Raw genomic sequence first — 19,339 nt, forward strand, 5'->3', positions numbered from 1 at the left:
ATCCTACTTAAAAAAAATTTCTTACCTTTGCAATGCAAACTTGGAACATACGTTAAATTTTAAAATCTAAATCTGACAAATTTGTAAGAAAATGCAATGAGACTCAAAGAAACTAAACTAAAATGGATTAAAAAACATTTAGATTTAGAAACATATTCTTCCACATCTTAGCATGTTGAAAGTTGAAAACAAATAATCTTTCCCATTTTACAACTCATTTCACTATTACACTCAAAAGTCAGAAGCAAAAGCAGCAATATCTTAACTAAATTCTCGTACTACATCATCAAATTTAAGCTATATAATCTAATCCAAAATCAACTTACCAACAAGACTTCCATCATTTTCTCACCTAATTTTCTTCAACAAAAAAAAAAAATCATTTTCTCTCGAAAAATCATTTTATTTTTATTTTGGACCGGGAAGAAACCCGAAAATGTTCCTATGATGTGTCACATACGCGGCTATGCATATCGAGTGCCACCTACGTATTATACGTGTCATGTCAACGTAACAGAAGGATATAAAATAAGAGCTAAATTGCTTGACATCTTATAGAATCAGAGATGATTTTGTCTATAAATTGTTGACTAAAATGACTTGCTCTTACGATTTTAAGGACCAAACCAGATATTTCCTCTTTAAAATATTTACAGATCTGTATACAAAAAAAAATTATGATAAATCGTGAATTCTTAAAGTTAAACAGTTTTACACGTAAATGTATTTTTTATCGGGAAGTTTTACACATAAAAGTTAATCACTATCTTTCAAAAAAAAAAATTTAATCACTATATTAGAGACATAATTCATATTTTATAAGTAAGAAAACAATATTTTTAAAATTAAGATAAAATTATCTAACCCTGCTTTTATTTTCTTTTCAAGGAAGTCGAGCTTTTAATTATTGAAAAGAGATTAAATAAATAAACGATTAGTTAAAAAATAACCAAGGTTTCTGTGAAGAAAAAAACTAAAGTAGAGTCAAATTTAATCACTCGTGACCACCTTATTACTCTACTACTTAACTCTCTTATCTCAGCCACCAAACTCTTGAATTGAACCGAATCATAATATGTTCCTTTTTTTTTTAATTGATTTAAATAAAATTGAATGTAACAGAGTAGATTAATGTATTTCATGATTTTGAAAAATAAAAAAAAATATTTTTAAAGAAAAAAAAAAGGATTAATGTATTTTATGCTACTGCCTTCTCTCTCTCTCTATAATTTTTCTTTTGGTTACTCTCTCTCTATAATTTGGGACAATGAGATCAAATCAATTTTCATCATTCCATCATGAAATTATTTAAACAGTAAGTTTATTCCTTTTCTCTCCATCCTATTATATTTCACCTTGCATTAAATATATAAACAGCATAAAACTATTAGACTTACAATAATTTTACAAATAAGCGTATGCTGTAAATTCCTAATTTTGGGTGGCATGAGATCAATCAAAGTGATGCTGACGAATGTTGAATGACATGTAATTAAATTCCCACCAAAGAATTAATAAACTCGAAAATACTTGGGAAGGGAATATATGTTTGTTCCCCTCTCTTCTTTGGGAGGTTAAAATTCTTCTATATATATTGAAGAACATATTGGCTATCCCAGCATATTTTCAAAGCTCTACATATTTACATTACAAATTACATACAAATAAAGAGAAATATAAAGTTATAATGTGGAAGCCAGTTTTGGTTATGATTCTAGTTAATTTAGCTTTAGCTTTTGTCAATATATTTCTGAAGAAGATTCTTAATGAAGGAATGGACCATTTAACCATTTTAACATATCGACAGGCAATTTCAGCTATTTGTTTGGCACCTATTGCTTGCTTCTTTGAAAGGTGCATATTTTAATTCTCTTTATTATTTTTGTGTCCTTGGCTATGTATATCATTTAGAAAGTGACTTTCTTTTTTAATGAAGATTGTTTTAGCAGTGTCGAATTTGCATTTTGGAAATGAATATTTGTATGATAATTGATCTTCTCCCATCTATTTTGCTCATTCCCGTCAAATAGTCGAGTGTGAGTTAACAAACGCAGATGCATTTTCAACGTGAGTTAACTCACATAGGTGTATTTTTCAGCGTGAGTTATCTCACGTAAGATGGGAATGAGCAAAAATAGATGGAAGAAGGGCAATTCCCTATTTCTATATTGAAATTTCACATAATTTTGTCAAATTAAAATTTTGTTTAGTATCTCTATCGAGAGTCACTAATTTTGATAATACTACCCCTCATTTACTTAATACATCAATAGAGAGACATAGACATGAAAACCCCACTCTATTGCATTTTAGCACTTACATTTGTAAAGGATAAGATAAGATTTGATGATTTTCTAGTTGATTTTTTTTTTTAATAATTTTATATTTTACAGGGAAAGCAAGATAAATGGTCATATTATATGTCTGCTTTTCTTTAGTGCTCTTGTAGGGTAAGTACTCTTCCAACCAACTACTAGCTATACAGTGATTTTTTTTTTTTTTTCTTTTATACAAATCTTAAATAATAATAGTCATTAGAAATTCACACATATGTATGTATTTTATAGTATCATGTCTAACAATTTTGACATTTTTACCAATTAAGTTAGGACTTGTGGACATACATCTATACATTTTACTTCATACATTTAAATCAAATTCGAGGAGTCAACATACATTTAGCTAGGTATATATTGAAGTTGTTTGAAGTAGTGGCCACTAAATTAAGATTTTATGAATGTATTTCAGAGCAACACTCACACAATACCTCTATCTTGTTGGACTTAAATATACATCAGCAACATTCGCATCTGCATTCCTCAATACGGTGCCTGTATTCACGTTCATTTTGGCACTGCCAATGGGGTGAGTAAAGTAAGACAAATAATGGCTGGTTTAATTTAATGAACAAAATGGGAAATGAGAACTTATAATATAACTCATTTGTGCACAATCACATGAATGTAAAACATGAAAGAAAAAATAATTAAATAATATATATATATATATATATATATATATATATATATATAATTTTAAAATATGCGTAAGTATGTATTTAAATTTTGATTTGGGTTTAAGACTACACAAGTATTTCTCCTTTTTTTTGTCAAAAAAAAAAAACAAAAGTATTTCTCCTTTTTGATGCACTCCTGATAAAAAAAAAATCATGTCATTGTAGATTTAATTCAATGCGAAAATTATTGAATTATTTTTTATTAGAATTTGCGAATCGAAGCAGGAATAAGTATTAACGGATATCACATTTTGATATGTTATTCAACATTACTAAATACTCTCTCTGTCTCTTTTTTTCTTGGTTACATCCTCTTTCCCTTTTTAGAAGCACTCATTGAAATTTTTCACATATATTAAAAAAAGTTGGTAGTGTAAATAATTTATACATTTTGTGTGATGATGTTACTAAATTACCCTTTGAATATAGTGTATTTACAATTGATTTTTCATATTCTAAAATAAAGTTGTAGTATTAATTAAGGTTATGTTTGAAGAAGAAAAAATGCATTAAAAAACAAAGTAAAGTAGTAGTATTAATTTTAAGTACAAATTTTATCTCACTTGATGTTTATAATTAGGGACGAAATGAGTATTAGATAATCTAATCGTACATTTTGATTATTATTCTTTTTTTTTTCTTTCTAAAACAACTAGAAAAATTAGAATTTTGAACGATTGGAAAATATGAAAAGTCAAAGAAAATATAGTAAGGGATAGAGTCAAAAAGCGAAAACAAAATACTTATTATAATTTCAAAATATAAACCTTAAATAATGTCCTGTTATAATTTTAAATTTTAATGGAACTTGTCTCACAATAACTATTTTCATTTGGCTTTATATTCTTAGGATGGAAAAAATGAGCATGAAAAGCAAGAGTGGTAAAGCCAAAATCTTGGGAACTTTTGTGTGTATTGGTGGAGCTTTGGTATTGGTCCTTTATAAAGGAATGCCCATAATCAACCCACAATCTCATAACATAGCAGGCAAAGCCACAACACCAGAACCAGCCTCCAGTTTAAAGAAATGGATTATGGGTTCAATATTTCTTACAGTAGGTTGCGTTTTCTGGTCTTCATGGTTTCTTATACAAGAAAGGATTGGCAAAAAGTATCCATATCGATACTCTAGCACAGCCATTATATCACTCTTTGCTGCCATTCAATCCGCAATATTAAATTTGATCATCCATAGAAATAATGCCAAATGGATTCTCAAAGGAAAGCTACAAATAATGACTGTTGTATACTCTGTAAGAATATTCTTTATCATATAACACATAATTGTGAAAGTTTATATTCGAATTAAGATATCTGCTAGTTATAAATAATGACTGATTTACACTAAAATTTGCTTTAATAGGGGCTGGTGGGATCAGGCTTGTGCTATGTGGCAATGGCATGGTGTGTCAAACAAAAGGGACCAGTTTTTACAGCAGCATTTACCCCACTTATACAGATGTTTGTGGCTGTGCTTGATCTTTGTATATTACAAGAGGAAATTTATCTAGGAAGGTTGGTTCTAGTTATCACTCTTACTTTTCCACTTTTTATATTGCATTTTCCCTGATAACCTTCCTATCTGTAATAAGCAGTGTTGTAGGATCAGTCTTGGTTATTTCTGGCATGTATATGCTCCTATGGGGTAAAAGTAAAGAGAGGGAACAATGTGCCTTGAAGGACACTCAAGAAAATCAAAAAGATGAAGAATGTCACTAACAATACCACCAATCCTACTATGAATAATTTTGAGATCAGTGATCTCTCTATATACTAAGGCCTTAGGGGGAACAAGATTTCTCAGATACTGAAGACTTGTTTTACATCAGTCCAGGAGCAGTAGCAGTGAAATTGTAACATAATATTAATAGTGACACCTTAGCCAGCATATCCCTAGTGTTATTAATTATACCTTACTACAAGCATATCAAAAAGAAAGTCTTGTTTTATTGATAACTTCTATTGAAAATATTGTAGCTAAATGATTAATTAATATCGACCATATCAATATCTTATTTATCACAAAATATTTAGTCCAAGAACATAGTACTAAACACAAAATCGATCATTTAAGTATTACTGGCAAGTTCTTCAAAGCAATTTCTTCTGTCACAGGTTAACATACTGATCTTTTCTTAAAGTATGATTTCTGAAAAATTGCAATGAATTTACAAAAATCTAAAATATTTCTGCAGCTCAAATGTAGTTGTCTGAAATAGAAAAATTATATTCAAAACAACTTTCAATCAAAATCATACTAGTAGCTTTAGAAAAATAAAACAGAGTGACTCAACAAATCAAAACCAAACAAGCATGAACACATGCTACTCTACAAACAACAGAATATGGTGTAATGATGAGAATGATAGCCACTATTTCTGTCCAAAAGCCACACTCATTTTATCAATTCCAGGAGTTAAAACATCTCACTTCAGTATATCCACAGGAAGAGTTCCTTGTTTTCTTTCAATTTACAACAGAGTTCTAAGTTAACTGATATTAAACGGTGACAAAGATAGAGCAAAGGTGAAGAAGGCAGCCGTAGTGTAGTTTTTCTAATACAATATACACAGGAATCAGGATAGTGCACTGCACACTCGGATATGTAGATAATATGGGATGTGGGGGGGGGATGGTTGGTTGAAAAAACAACCTTAAAGGAAAAAGAAAATAAAGAGTGCTTATGACTGCTGGGAAATTTGCAAAGCTCTGACCCTTGCAGTTAGTTCTGTAACTTGGTTCATCAACCGTTCTGGATTGCAAAAGAAGTCTACAAAAACGCGCCGTTGAAGTTCATATTCTTGTTGATGGTGTTTTATAATCTGGATGACAAATCAAGCTTCGGTTAACATATAGGAAAATGTTCAGAATCTTTGTAAATTATGTGGGGGTGTCAATCGTAGAATACACCCTCCGGTCACTATTATAAGCAAAAATTCACTTTTTAGGTTCATTCAATTAATGGATCACATACATCATTTATTGAATGAACCTAAAAAGTAAGTTTTTGCTTATAATAGTGACCGGAGGGTGTATATATAAAAGCAATGCATACACAAATCATTTAATATTCACAAGAACCAGATCAATTAGAAGCAGCCAAATAAACAGTACTTCCGAGAAATCGTCAACACAGGGAAATTATTGATTAGACAACATGATGAAAGGCTCAGATTTTCAAACCCACAAATGATGAAAGCGGTGCTAGTAAAAAGCAACCACAGCAGAGCCACATTACCTCATTTTTCTTGACATGCTCTAGAGTCACCGCTTCCACGGCAAGAGAGAGCTTTGTGTTGATCTTTTCCATCTCATCGAGCTCTTTCATCAACGGCTAATTCATTCATAGAACAAGACAAAAAGTCAAATCACAACACAAACAAAAGGTGCCAAAAACTTTAATATCCCTGCAATAATAACAGTAAGCATTTATCCCATAGGTGGGGCTGGTTCAGTGAATCACTTGGTGTCGCTAAACTCTATTAAAAAATCAAACATTAAATGAAATCATTTAGTGACAGGTATTCTAAAGTTTCTCCAATAGAGCTTTCCCCTGCCATCATTTTCCCCCTTTAATTGGAACTATATTCCCTTTCATACATAAATATATGATAACCTTAATACAAACTCAAGCCAGCCCGTAATGTTCTCGACAAATGTAGCTTAGATATTTAAAGTCTACAGTAAGGAAAAGCAAGTTATATGGGTATTGTACTGAGCAATACCATTCTTAACCTTGAGTAATATGCAAAAGAAACTGAGAGGTACTAATTTAATAGCAATATGGAACAACAGAGTATATCTCCTTACCAGGGGAAAATCTAGATTACGCTGAAAAATAAAAAATTGAAGAGAAACATGCGAGTCTTAGGGTCTGCCAACCTCTCTCTTCCCAAAGGGCCTTAAAGCATTCATGCATTACCAAACTCCCACTCCCTTATTTTTACATTGATCTCACTAACCCCGAACTGAATTCCCTCATCTCTCCTAATTTGTCACTACTACATAGGAGTTCCACTATGCTGCTGATGAATCAATCAACTTACCAGCCTTGATTCTCTACTTCCCAACCTTGTAGTTGATGTCTTAGTACTAAGGGATCAATCAACTTACACAACCAAAACCATAGAGAAAAAAAGGAAAAACAGTTAATAATGGTATCATGAAGCCATGAATGCAAATATGAGATTTATACCCGAGGGGTCAGTATTGGCTGTGCAGTTGTTGAAGATGCAAAGAGCAGTTGTTGCATACTCTGAATAAGGTTGCACCTGTATTGAAAAATTGACGTGAATACTTTCCCATTTTTATTATATATATTAAACCATGACGAAAAAGTCACTCAAAACTTGATCATTATGGGAAAGAAGATCCAATGCTATGTCACTTAAAACATGCAAAAACATCAAATATAATTGTAAATAGGAAACAATTAGGATATAGACTCCCAATTTGATAGTAATGCAGTTGATCGAGAAAGAACGTCTCATACAATGCAGATAAATGTTAGGTGACTTTCATTTACACCCATGTGATTACAGTAGAAAAGTAACTTTGGCATCCAAAACAGAAAATTAATTACACCAGGCCATTAAAGCATTTAAATTGGTAGCCCAAAAAAGATATCATAACAAAAAGTTCATCCAACTTTGCCAAAAAACTTACAGTTCATTAATACACCTATTTCGTTCTTCAGGAAGAGAATTATCAAGGTCAGACTGAAGTGTCATCAAATCTGAATGAAGAGCTGATATTTGCTGGACAATGCCTGGTGCTGATACATATGTTGACAGTGCGGCTTGAGTATCTGGGAAAAAGGTAAAAGTTAAAAAAAAAGGGACAATGAGTAGTCTGTAAGTTTGTTATAATTTGAACAAATCAAAATGATTTGATAAGTGAATCCCTACTTGAATAAATTTTCAGTAGGTCTCTAATAGCATGCAAAAAATTATCACTGTCATGTACTCCCCCTTGTTCTTGACCATCAGATGCAGCTTGGATAAGAGCCAGACAACGACCCTGAAAACCATCAAATAAAGTTTAAAAGATAAAAGTAGTTAAATGGTAAACTGTAAGATTTTGAAACTAGGGATGATGATAGGAAATTTAAGGAATGCCAAGATAGAAGATATCTTTCGAAGGTATATCCAAGGGCATAAGTGGAAAAAGGACAAAAGGTAGAGTTTATTTATTAAACTATACTTATTATGGCATTATAAACCTTCGAACTATTATGTTAACTAGAAACATTTTCAAGTGCAACTAACAAGCTGTCAATCATACAACCCATTGTTGTGTGCTTTCACCCTTACATTGGATTAGCCAGAAAGCAAAATACATGGATGCATATTTTTAATTACATATTTGTTTATAAAGCTTTCTTAAAGAACACCATTCTCTCCATATGTACACATGTGAAAAAATATAGTCGGATAGGTTACAAAGGAAGGGGTGAATAGAGAAATTGAACAAGAATGAGAGCACCAAAGCAAAAAAAAAAATGTAAAGAAAACAATGACAAGAGAACTAAAGAAAAAGTGCAATGGAAAATGGTAAGAAATTATACCACTCGACCCTCTGTTGCAGACAAGTATGCTTGCAGCTCAGACTCAATAAGCTGAAGCAAATAATATGCGCCAAGCATGTGCTTCTTTTCCAACTGGCAGGCTATCTTTAAGAGCTGATGCCTGGCAAGCAGATTGATGAGATGGTTTATGAACTGCCACCAGAAATTAGTGTTCAATACCAAAGGTTAATTACAGGTACACAAAATTGAAAGTTATGGATCGTTTAAAACCATTGTGAAACAGAAAATAATTCTAGGTAATTGGAAAAATAAAACTCCTTAATATCCATATACAAAAATGATTGGCTTAATTTCACTTTAAGTACCTCTAGTTTGGAGACTATGTTCCATTTAAGAACCCCAAGTTTTTTAAAACCAATCAAGTCTATATTTTTAAAATTAAGCAAATCTAATTTTTGCCAACAATTTTCTTTTACCTAAGACCCTAAATTCTCATTTTTTAACCCATATATTTCTGGGGGTTATGATGGAGTTGGAAAATGAAATAATTTGAGAAGTTTAGATGTAAAAAATTTAGTGAAAAATAAGATAAATTTTGAATGATTTTATAAGATGTGAGATTAGAGTCTGAAGAAGAAAATGAATTTGGATATTTATTTTGATTGAAATTTGATGTTTTGGCTGGCAAGTTTTGACAAAAAGTTTAAAATGATTTAAACAATTTTATTTTATAAAGTGGCGGGTAGAGTCATCACTATTGAGAAAAATAAAATAAAGAAATAAATGATCTTGGTATTTTTCATTTTATTAATGGAAATCGCCGACTATAGGAACGACGACATAAGTCTTCTCCCAATAGTTAACTATAAGGATCAAACAATGCTGCCACAATGACTTATTTAAATTATTTCATGACAAAATTGTGTTTGGGAACAGTACTTTTTTATTCCTCTTTTTTCAAGGTAACACTTGCACACGTATCAGATATATAGGCAGGCAGTGTTGCAGAGTTGGTTAGGAAGACGCTAACTAATAGGTTATAATTCGAAATTCAAATACAAAGGATAGGAGATAAAACACAACCTACATAATATCTGAATTGAATTCGGATGCTAATCCAATCCTAGAATAATTTCAAATAATCTAATAAAAACTAAACCCTATTCCTTATCATTGACAGGCTTTTACCGAAAGACTTTCTGAAATGCAGATATAGGGGATGAGAGCAACAAATGTACTGCCTAGTTTTAGTTTCTCATGTAAAACTATGTGCATTCAAGAATTCATGCATTTCCCCTGTAAAACTGTGTATTCAACAGAACTCATGCGCCAAAATAATGCAACTAACTGTCAAGTAACTTATAAGCCTTAGCAAGGAATTATCTCAAGTTGTAGCATGTACACATGAACCTAATCAACATATCCCAAACTTCAAGGTCATATTTATAAAGATACACAATCAATATAAGTAGCTAAACATACCGCTTTCTGCCGGTTAATGTAGTACTCTTGGCGCATGACCTTCAAATCATAATCACCTAGAGGTTAAAATATATGAGCATTTCTAAATTTGTACCAAGAGTTTTCTAAGAAATACACAAAAAAAAATAATAATAATAATAATAATTGAGACAGTCATGAAAAAACCTTGTAAAATGTAGGTGTCTTGAAGTTGAGCTAGTTCCCAACACAGTTCTGGAATAGTCTGAATAAGGGAGAAAAGTATTCAAATGAAAGAGAGAATATGGTAACAAATATAATCATAAAACGGTAGGATATTTTAGTACCCATAGGCCCTAGGATATAATTAGTCATTCCTATCTTAATCTTCAATGAACGATTTCTGCTATATCTGATTATGTATTTCCAATTATTCCATTCTCTCCATAAGTTAAGGTCAATATTGGATATCAATGAATTACATAATTAATTTAAGTAAACGAGATAGGCCACATTGTTTATTCCTTGCTCAACAGCTCAAATGTTTAGGTCATTTGGTTCATTAATGAAGTGAAACGCTAATATCTTGAATAACTTTAGCTTTTCTTATGTTCAACGTATTTGTTGTCCTTTCTTCATATTTTGATCAAGCTAACATACTAAGGAGTAGTTCTAAGGTGTAATGCCCCCATCTAGTGGTGCAGTTGTCAAGCTAGAAGACAAGCATAAATGAATTAGCAACAGTTAGAGAAGTTTGCGGGTTAGATAGATGGAGTCAGTTGCATATAAATAAGGGGATGCAGGATAGAGTGATTGTTTTGATTTGTTTGGAAAAATAGTGCAGTTTAGTTTTAAAATGGATAACCCTTGATGGAGAACTCTTTCTCCTATTCCCACCATCCTATATGATTGTTTATTTCCTTCAATTGTTTCTATCAATTTCTCATTTCCCTTTCCTGGGTTCTTAACAACCTTTGTTTTCGATTTGAAGAGGAAAATGGGAATCAACAGAATAAATTTCACAGTAGACTAGTATTTATGTCAACCATAACAATGTGGCTAGGACAGACTCTCTAAATAACATATTAAAGCAAAAACTTAAGCTTTGAAGTTTTGAAAAATGGAGACTGCAATGCCTTTGATTGCACATGGTATATAACCCAAATTGCTAATTTACCAATTATGTTTAAGTAGAATAGTCCAATCCTTTTTAATGGAAAAAACCAATGCTATAAGCGAGAAGGTACACAAGCATTGAACAGAAGCCATGTAGTAACAAACCTCTGAAAGCAGTTTTTCTTCATGGTTATAAAGATTTGAAAGTTCTCCTTTCAATTCAGAATGCTTTCTCCTGAACATTGCACCAAATGACATGATTACATATAACAAACTGGCATTGCAATTTAAAAAATAAAAGCATTTGCAGTCAAAACAATTTGAAAGTTCACCTTTCAATTCAAAATATCCTAAACATATCATATGATATGATTTCACAACAAAAAATGTTTGAAAAATAAAAGAATTCCTTGACAGAAAGTTGCTTTTGTAAACTGATAATTCATATGCATTTGTGTTCCTCTACATACAGGGGGTCACAAATGGAGCTATAAGGGTTTCTAAAACACAGTGAAAAAGGTCGGCTGGTGTCTTGAAAAAATGATCATAAAGGAGGACGGAAGTTACAAATCTAAGACCCAGGAAGCATAAAGGCATTATAGAGAACATATTGACATCAAAGATAAAATTAGAGGTAAATTACCTAAGAGAATGGTGGTCAAGATGAATGTGAGCTTCATCTGATGATACTTGTGATTTAAGCATCATTAAAATCGCCTGCTGCTTGGCATTCTCAACTTGTGCTTCTACCCATTGTCTTTCACTTATTCCGAAGCTGTCATGATTTAAAGACAATAAAATTAAAAACTCAGAGATTGGGGGAATCTCAACATTTTTTTCTAAAATATGGGAGGGGGATATCATTATCTATTTATGGGAATGGCGAAAGCACCAAGTCATACATTCCTCAATGGGAATTCAAACTTTATCCTTTTAAAGTTGCAAAGCTATGCAGTCAACACTGCACTAGCACCCACAGGATCCAGTCTAGCATCCAGTCTAATTAAATCAATTAGTACAAGATGCGTGTGTATGTCTTTAAAAGGAACGTCATGAGATAATTACAAATGGTGATCCGGCAACAACAGGGCTAATCACATGTCAAACAACTGCCTTAACTACTTCAGAAAGAAAGGAAGTAATAAACCAAGTTCGAAATGGACCCTAACATTGAAATTAAGGAAAAAAATCATGAAAGGACATGCTTGTCTTTTAAAAAATAATAGTGTTTCTCTCTTCTCATCTTCTCTGTAACCAAACTAAAGAAGTCAAAAGAATACACTTCTCTCTTCTATTTATCTTGGACCAAAGAATACATCATTTCTACTCTATTTCTCATCTCTTTCTCTCCTCTCACACTCTTTCTTACCTTTTCTCTCTTCTCACTTTCTCCTCACAACCAAATATACCCTTAGCGTAGCTTAGATTATCTCCTACGATAAGTTTCCATGTTGTTTATTCTTTCTCATAACCAGGGCATAGGTGATAGGTCTGGGAGAACTCAAGCTTGGGTCAATTTCTCAAATGAATAAACAATTTATAAGACATGCCCGTCATGTTTAACAAATATAGATAACTACACTAGCTAACATTTTTAAGAAATAGATCAGCCCCTGACAACACACACACACACACACACACGCATAGCTGTACAACTTGGTACATGTTAAATCAAGAGTTCTCAATTTGGTCCTCTAAAGATCATGGCATCGCTACACTAGCCCCTAAAGGACTTTTCAACAAACTAGTAACTCAAAGGCTCAGATTAAAGTGCCACTATGTAGGTCCTTCTTCAAACTTTTCACCAAATTAGTCCTTCAAATATACACAATTGTCACCAAATTCATCCATCCAAATGGCTAAAATAGTGACACAAAAGGCAAATTGGGGGACAACTTTGTATCTTTAAGGGACTAACTTGGCGGGAAATAATTAGAGGACTACTATTATGGAAACAGTTAAAAAATTTGTGGACAACTTTGGTGATAATATCATTGGACGATGAGGCTAATATGGGGTGACACCCTAGTATTTGGAGGCTAATATGGGGTGACTACTATTATGGAAACAGTTAAAAAATTTATGCACAACTTTGGTGATAATATCATTGGAGGATGAGGCTAATATGGGGTGACACCCTAGTATTTGGAGGACGGATAGAGAGCTTGTTCTTATAGATAAATCCACAAATTACTGAAAAAGGATATCTGCAATGATATCGGAAAGAAGCACATACATTGAGCGAAGCCGTTGCAACTCAGACACACGTTGATGATGAGATTTTTCTAAATCTGTTTAACCACAAAAAAAAAAAAAAAAAAAAAAAACCAAGTTAACATTTTAATAGTTCATACGGATGTGTGTTTGTGTATAAGAATTTATTTGCATAAGCTACACCGTGGGTGCATAACTTTTTTATTTGAACAGACTGAGTTAAAGATAGATTTGTTATGAGCTTCAGTTTTGTCCAGACAACAGACACTTTAAGAGAGACTTTAATTCAAATGCAGCTTTATGATGTGTAAGATATTGAATGCCTGAATATTTAAGAAATCTTTTCCCATACCATTTCATTAGAGCCACAGATAAGTAAAAAATACAAATGAATCCCCGAGTTGACTATTTTTTGCATAAGTACAAAATTAATAATCATATATACAATAACATATATTTATATCGATGAGAATAAATTAAAAATCTCATGTTCACTGCCAGTGAGGAAGCCGAAAGATCCAAATAAGAATTGCAACTTGCAAGTCATAATAGATAAAGAAAATACTAGTGTGTTGAGGATGATGAAAATTGAAAAGTAATAGTGAATTGTAAGAAGCGAAAGTATACCTCTAACATAATTACTCGAGACGTCATCAAGATTTACCCAAGAGCATTTAGATTTCCCCTCCTCGGCAACAAGTCGAAATGGACCCTAACATTGAAATTAAGGAACACAAAACCTAAACAGATAGTACATTGATAAAAAGATTAAAATATTAAAAAAACCTAAACAGATACTAATTACTTTTTTCCAATCTCAAGTCATTACATTCCACTTGGTATTTACGATAGTGGTGAATACACCAATGCTTAATTAGGATAGTTTGGTAAATTTACTATTCTCTTTCTTTCATTTATAGTCTTTCCTTAATTTGTGTGAAATGAGCAAGTATGTCACTTATTGTGGGATAGATGGACTATAATAGTATATCCTAAGTCATAATCAAATCTACGCATCAGGACTTACAATAACTAACCTTTTTATTGTAAGTCCATTAAGGTTAAAAACCAACATATATAATATCTTCTATTCCGTGTTTCCCTTTCTTGCCTATTTTTTTTTTTTCCATTCTAGGTTGTTCTAGACAGGCTGAGTTCAGCAAGAAAAATAATAATCCAAAGCTTGAAACGTGGTTTGTATTAAAAATCTCTCATTGTCAGATCTAAATATTTAAATTTACATAATACTGGATAAAGGAGAGAGTAATGACATCCAGGTAGAACATATAAATACAGCCATATTTAAGCATGAACTCTTCGTTGGTATTTCAATAAGAAAATAGAGAGAATTTTCAACAAAACAGCATTTTAATATGGGTCCAGATCAATTGTAATACAGTAAGAAACAGCCTTAGAAGGGGAAACAAGTAAAATTGTAAATGATTTGAGTATATCAACTTTTATGATCTTACAGTGTTGACAATGGAATATGACTTAGTCATCACATTTTCAAATGGTTTAAGCATGGAAGACAAGTTTTCTTTCTTCTTAATTTTTTATAGGATGTAAATATCAGGAAGGAAACATATAAATTAGTACAACATAGGGAGATTACTGTTTTGGATGAGAAACTAGATAAGTCCCAAAGGAAAACTAGATAGGCATTGCGTACAAGTTGTGACTATTTTTTACTTAGATCTAAGATCCTATCAACATGGCTCACTGACCTGCCCAAAAACTACAGTGGACCACAGTGCTCAGAATATCTAGCCCTTCCCTTAGACATTTCCGCATCAATGGGAAAGATAAATAGAATCCTTAATGACGGTGAAATTGAATCCTATGAATTGCTCCCAATGAAAGGTACACATCTTAACAACTAATGCAGTCAGCTGCACGTAACCTTCTACAAATCATAACTTGAGTACTGGAGTACCTTTGCAAGTAGGTTTCCCCGGCTCCACCACACTGCTTCACTTAGTCAGGTCTTAACCCTGTCCAAGACTAAGTAATCCTCAAACCTAGGGTATTGGACAAAACAGATACTATTTCGAATTAAAACTAAACACTTGCAGTCTAGAATCACAAGTTTAACATGCCATAAAAGCAGTTTAACATAATCATGATTCTGAATTTTCAACATCACTACAAAGTACAGGAGCCACTTGATTCATGCCTATAAGGTGTAACTTAAATGAGAGTTGTGTCCTACAACATGTCGAAATCTGACTCACATTCCTTGAAAGTAGCGTTAATAGACATTATCTCGTAAAAACTACCACCCAGATTTTCCAGGTCTAAGATCTAATGTGCATTTTATTAGATTCATGTAGCCGTTTGGAGAAAGACATGGTTTTTGATAGACCACTATGGCGTCATTTATTCATGCAGCCGACCCTACTTAGTGGGACAAGGATTGGTTGTTGTTGTTGAATTTGCAGATATCCAAAAGGTCAAAGTAGAGGGGGAATCCCAGATAATATATGTAACTTCAGCAAATGTAAACCAACAATCAGAAATTGCTATACAATAATCCATGGCAACTAGATGAAGAGAATCTACAAAAAAGGAGGGCAAGTGCATGGTGTTCCCGCCATTATGGGGCGTAGGACACAACCTTTCCACAATGAGTGGAGAGGCTGTTTCCATGACTACCATGTCACAGGCAGCAACCTTAGTCAGTAAAAAGAATTGAAAGAAAAAAGTGTTTATCCACATACTGTGTCTAGTTGCTTAGCAAACCACTGATTTAGCTCTTTTAGACAAGATGAATCTCCAAGCAAAAATTGGCTGAAGTCTGAGTATGCCAAATATATACCATCTTCTGCATTTCAAAGTAGCAAAACGCATCAGAACAAAGATGAAATCAGCCAGCAACCAATGGCAAATAAAAATACAAATAAAAAGAAGAATGAAATAGAGCAGCTGCGAGTTAAGGAAATATTACCATCTCCTGAATGGTAATGAGCTAATTCCTCTGCTGTGGAAGCAATTCTTCCGAGAACTGCATTCATCTGATCAACAAAAGGAATTTAATAAAACCAAACCACCACGAGACCATACTTCAATGACACTGAAATGCAGACAACACAATGCACAGTACAAAAAATGAACTAAAAACCACTGGTGCTTGATAAAATAATTAGTGACATTAGCAAGATAACTTATAGGCATAAGTGCATAGCAGAAAAACAAATAAAGGGGTAACATCTGAGCAACCATTCTTGAAATTTAATAGAAAGATGGTATTAACAGGTAGTCTGACCTCTCTATAATGATATCAAGGTCATTTTGTTACGCAAGCCTGAAAATGATCCTCTAAAATATTCTTTAATTGATTGCTTTGCTACAAAATATATCATTCTATATTGAAAAACTCAACAATACAACATTGTGAATGCAAATTCAGTATCAAAGTTGCTTACCAAAGTGAACGAAATTATGCATTGCCACAACAAGACAAACATGATAAAATACTTTCATCTTCATTGATAACATGTAATGCAACAATTAATAAGACATTGTAGAAGCACCTGTAAATTTCTTCCAGAAAGACTGTCATCAACTGCTGTGAGGTGTCCGTTAACAACAGAAGTCGCGCCAACACGCGCTCGCCTTCCTTGCGTCAATGTCGAAGCCTGGCTAGAAAGCATGTCGAACTGAGATTGAAGTTGCCTTAGCTGTCTTTGCAAATCGGCAGCTTCAGTTTTATAAGTCATAGTTTCTTCCCTGAAGACAAAACATTTCTTCAAATTTTATTCCATAACTAATGTAAAACATGATTTTACAAGGTAAAATGATGAATGTAAGTGTAATAACTCCTACCACTTCATATTGACAAAATCATGTTAAGTAGCATTTCTAAGTTTTCACTGTGCATTTATATAAATAAGGCTACAACGGCAACAACCAATTCATATCCCACTAAGTGGGGCCGGCTACATGGATCAAACGACACCATACTGTTCTATCATATCTCTATCCAACTCATTAATCTTTCTTAATAATTGTTCTTATAGTTTTTCTAGGTCTTCGTCTTGTTGACTGCCTCTAGTGATTTGACTACGCTCCATGTGATCTACTCTCCTTACTACAAAATCTACAGGAATCCTCTCTACATGCCCAAACCACCTAAGCCTATTTTCCACCATCTTTTCTATGATAGGTGCTACTGCAACTCTCTCCAATGTTGCCATTTCTAATCCTATCATGTCTAGCCTTACCACACATCCAACACAAAATCCTCGTATCTGCTATGCTTAGTAAAATAGTTAATAAGACCAGCTTAGTAAAATCATTCTACATCCTTTAGTCATTTTTTGTTTTTCTTAAAAGCATTCTACTCATAAAGTCTTTTTTTTTTTGTTTTTCGTAATATAGGAGATAAAATTACACTGATAGAGTATTACACTCGGATACAAATTTACCAAGATTCTTAGTAAATTTCTGCACTGACACTTCTTATCGAAGGCGTGTCATATGTCCATGGCATCAAACTTAACATCAATAAAAAAAAAACTAAAACAAGAATAAAAAAAATTGAAATGAATCGAGTAAGAAACAAACTAACTTGATATCCTTCAAATTGAGCGGTTCATGAGGACCAAAAAGCGCTTCCTGATTATCAGTAGTATCGGAAAAAGCCGAAATACTATCAAACGCAAAATCCAAATCATCACCTTCCAATAATTTACCTTGATTCTTAAACTGCTCATACCTAACAAGAACAACAAAAACAGTTACAACGAACTTCAATAGCAAAAGAGAGAGTGTAAATAGCAATAATCGAAGTAACAAACTGAGAGAGTTCGGAGAGGGAGAGAATATTGGAAGGACGAAGAGTGGAGCAGATCCAATGAAGAATCGGTCGAGTGTCTTCGTATTGAAATGGCCATTCGAAGCTATCTGGATCCAATGAATCTGAACCTGATTTCGTTCCTTCGTAACCTAATTCTTCGAGTAATGTGCATAGTCTTGCACCGCTCATTTTCGTTTCTCTTCTTCTCTAGAATTTGAATTTGAATTGGAACTTGGAAATGGTGTTGTGTTATGTTCTTCCCTTCTTCTTCTTACAGTCCATAAAGTTACTTCTGGATTTTATTTTTTTTATAACAATCAAATTTAAAAACTAGAATATTTAAACTACTTTGATCCCCTGAGCATATCTCATTTACTAAAGACGATGCATATTATATGTAAAGTTTAATGTATGAGATACCAACAAAAAACTACTTATATCATATTTTTAATAATATATTAGTTTATTTATTTATTATATTTATAATAATTATGGGTACAGATTTGGTCAAACTTTTGATAAAGAGACCAAGATATACAACCAAGTCATTCGATTAATCTGGTTCAGCCATGTTCTTCAACCAATGACCCACTCGTTCAGTCATGTTGTTCAACTACCGACCCGTTGCTTCAATCATTGACCTTGTGATCCAGTGACCTTGATGAGTCGAAGACCATTATACTTTTTAAAACTATGATCGTAATAGTCCATCAATGTATCAAATTTTAAAATAATCTCTAATTCTACATTCCATTAATAAAAATAGTGTTCGACATTAAAATGTTTCGTTAATATTGTCATTTTCTCCTTAAAATACTTATTTATTATCGAATCAATCTCCATAGATATGTAGAGCCCGGGGTTCGAACCCCAGACACTCCACTCTCCACATTTAAAATATGTGAGCTGCAGTCACTAGACTATTAGATCAAAAAAAAAAGTTTCTATTAGCATAGAGGGAGTATTAAAATGTTGAATTTGGGGTTGATCTTGTGTCATTCCATTATCATTATCATTATCATAGTAATAAATCTGTAATTTTTATTTCAATTGCAATCAATTTCATTGATATGCAATTAAAATTGAAAACAATTTCAATTCAACACAGAGATAAGAGAAGAAGAAGAGATGGGAGAAGAAGTAGAAAGGAAAAAGAAAAGTAAAAATGGTGAGTAGCATGCGAAACGACGGTGGAATTGGTGGGGAAAGGGGGCGACGGTGATCCCTT

General features: G+C 32.7%; 2 protein-coding genes across 2 annotated transcripts; one reads left to right on the forward strand and one right to left on the reverse strand.

Annotated features, from left to right (window-relative positions):
• The first annotated feature begins 1,543 nt into the window (after window positions 1-1,543).
• LOC11430377 (WAT1-related protein At3g30340) lies at window positions 1,544-5,043 on the forward strand. Its single transcript, XM_003589678.4, has 6 exons — window positions 1,544-1,854; window positions 2,394-2,450; window positions 2,749-2,865; window positions 3,867-4,269; window positions 4,380-4,531; window positions 4,612-5,043. Exons 1-6 carry the CDS (start codon window positions 1,688-1,690, stop codon window positions 4,733-4,735), a joined length of 1,020 nt encoding a protein of 339 aa, XP_003589726.1. The 5' UTR covers window positions 1,544-1,687; the 3' UTR covers window positions 4,736-5,043.
• A 303-nt stretch (window positions 5,044-5,346) lies between these two features.
• On the reverse strand, window positions 5,347-18,411 carry LOC11430378 (AUGMIN subunit 3). The gene is made up of 17 exons (XM_003589679.4): window positions 18,113-18,411; window positions 17,884-18,030; window positions 16,847-17,042; window positions 16,261-16,327; window positions 16,034-16,137; window positions 13,941-14,025; window positions 13,336-13,390; window positions 11,743-11,874; window positions 11,265-11,334; window positions 10,191-10,248; window positions 10,026-10,081; window positions 8,583-8,735; window positions 7,924-8,035; window positions 7,682-7,823; window positions 7,212-7,287; window positions 6,255-6,350; window positions 5,347-5,838 (listed from the first exon to the last, which is right to left on the reverse strand). Exons 1-17 carry the CDS (start codon window positions 18,298-18,300, stop codon window positions 5,698-5,700), a joined length of 1,878 nt encoding a protein of 625 aa, XP_003589727.2. The 5' UTR covers window positions 18,301-18,411; the 3' UTR covers window positions 5,347-5,697.
• Between the last annotated feature and the right edge of the window lie 928 nt (window positions 18,412-19,339).

This window comes from Medicago truncatula, chromosome 1, assembly GCF_003473485.1.
Source record: "Medicago truncatula cultivar Jemalong A17 chromosome 1, MtrunA17r5.0-ANR, whole genome shotgun sequence".
Lineage (NCBI taxonomy): Eukaryota > Viridiplantae > Streptophyta > Magnoliopsida > Fabales > Fabaceae > Medicago > Medicago truncatula.

What these genes read in the sequence shown, in the direction of transcription:
- LOC11430378 (XM_003589679.4), bottom strand. Translation starts at nt 18,300, where the DNA reads ATGAGCGGTGCAAGACTATGCACATTACTCGAAGAATTAGGTTACGAA. An exon ending in TCCCTCTCCGAACTCTCTCA is followed by an intron (nt 18,031 to 18,112) that starts GTTTGTTACTTC and finishes TGTTCTTGTTAG; the next exon opens with GTATGAGCAGTTTAAGAATC. An exon ending in AGACACCTACATTTTACAAG is followed by an intron (nt 10,082 to 10,190) that starts GTTTTTTCATGA and finishes TTTAACCTCTAG; the next exon opens with GTGATTATGATTTGAAGGTC.
- LOC11430377 (XM_003589678.4), top strand. Translation starts at nt 1,688, where the DNA reads ATGTGGAAGCCAGTTTTGGTTATGATTCTAGTTAATTTAGCTTTAGCT. An exon ending in TTCTTTAGTGCTCTTGTAGG is followed by an intron (nt 2,451 to 2,748) that starts GTAAGTACTCTT and finishes AATGTATTTCAG; the next exon opens with AGCAACACTCACACAATACC. An exon ending in ATTTTGGCACTGCCAATGGG is followed by an intron (nt 2,866 to 3,866) that starts GTGAGTAAAGTA and finishes TTATATTCTTAG; the next exon opens with GATGGAAAAAATGAGCATGA.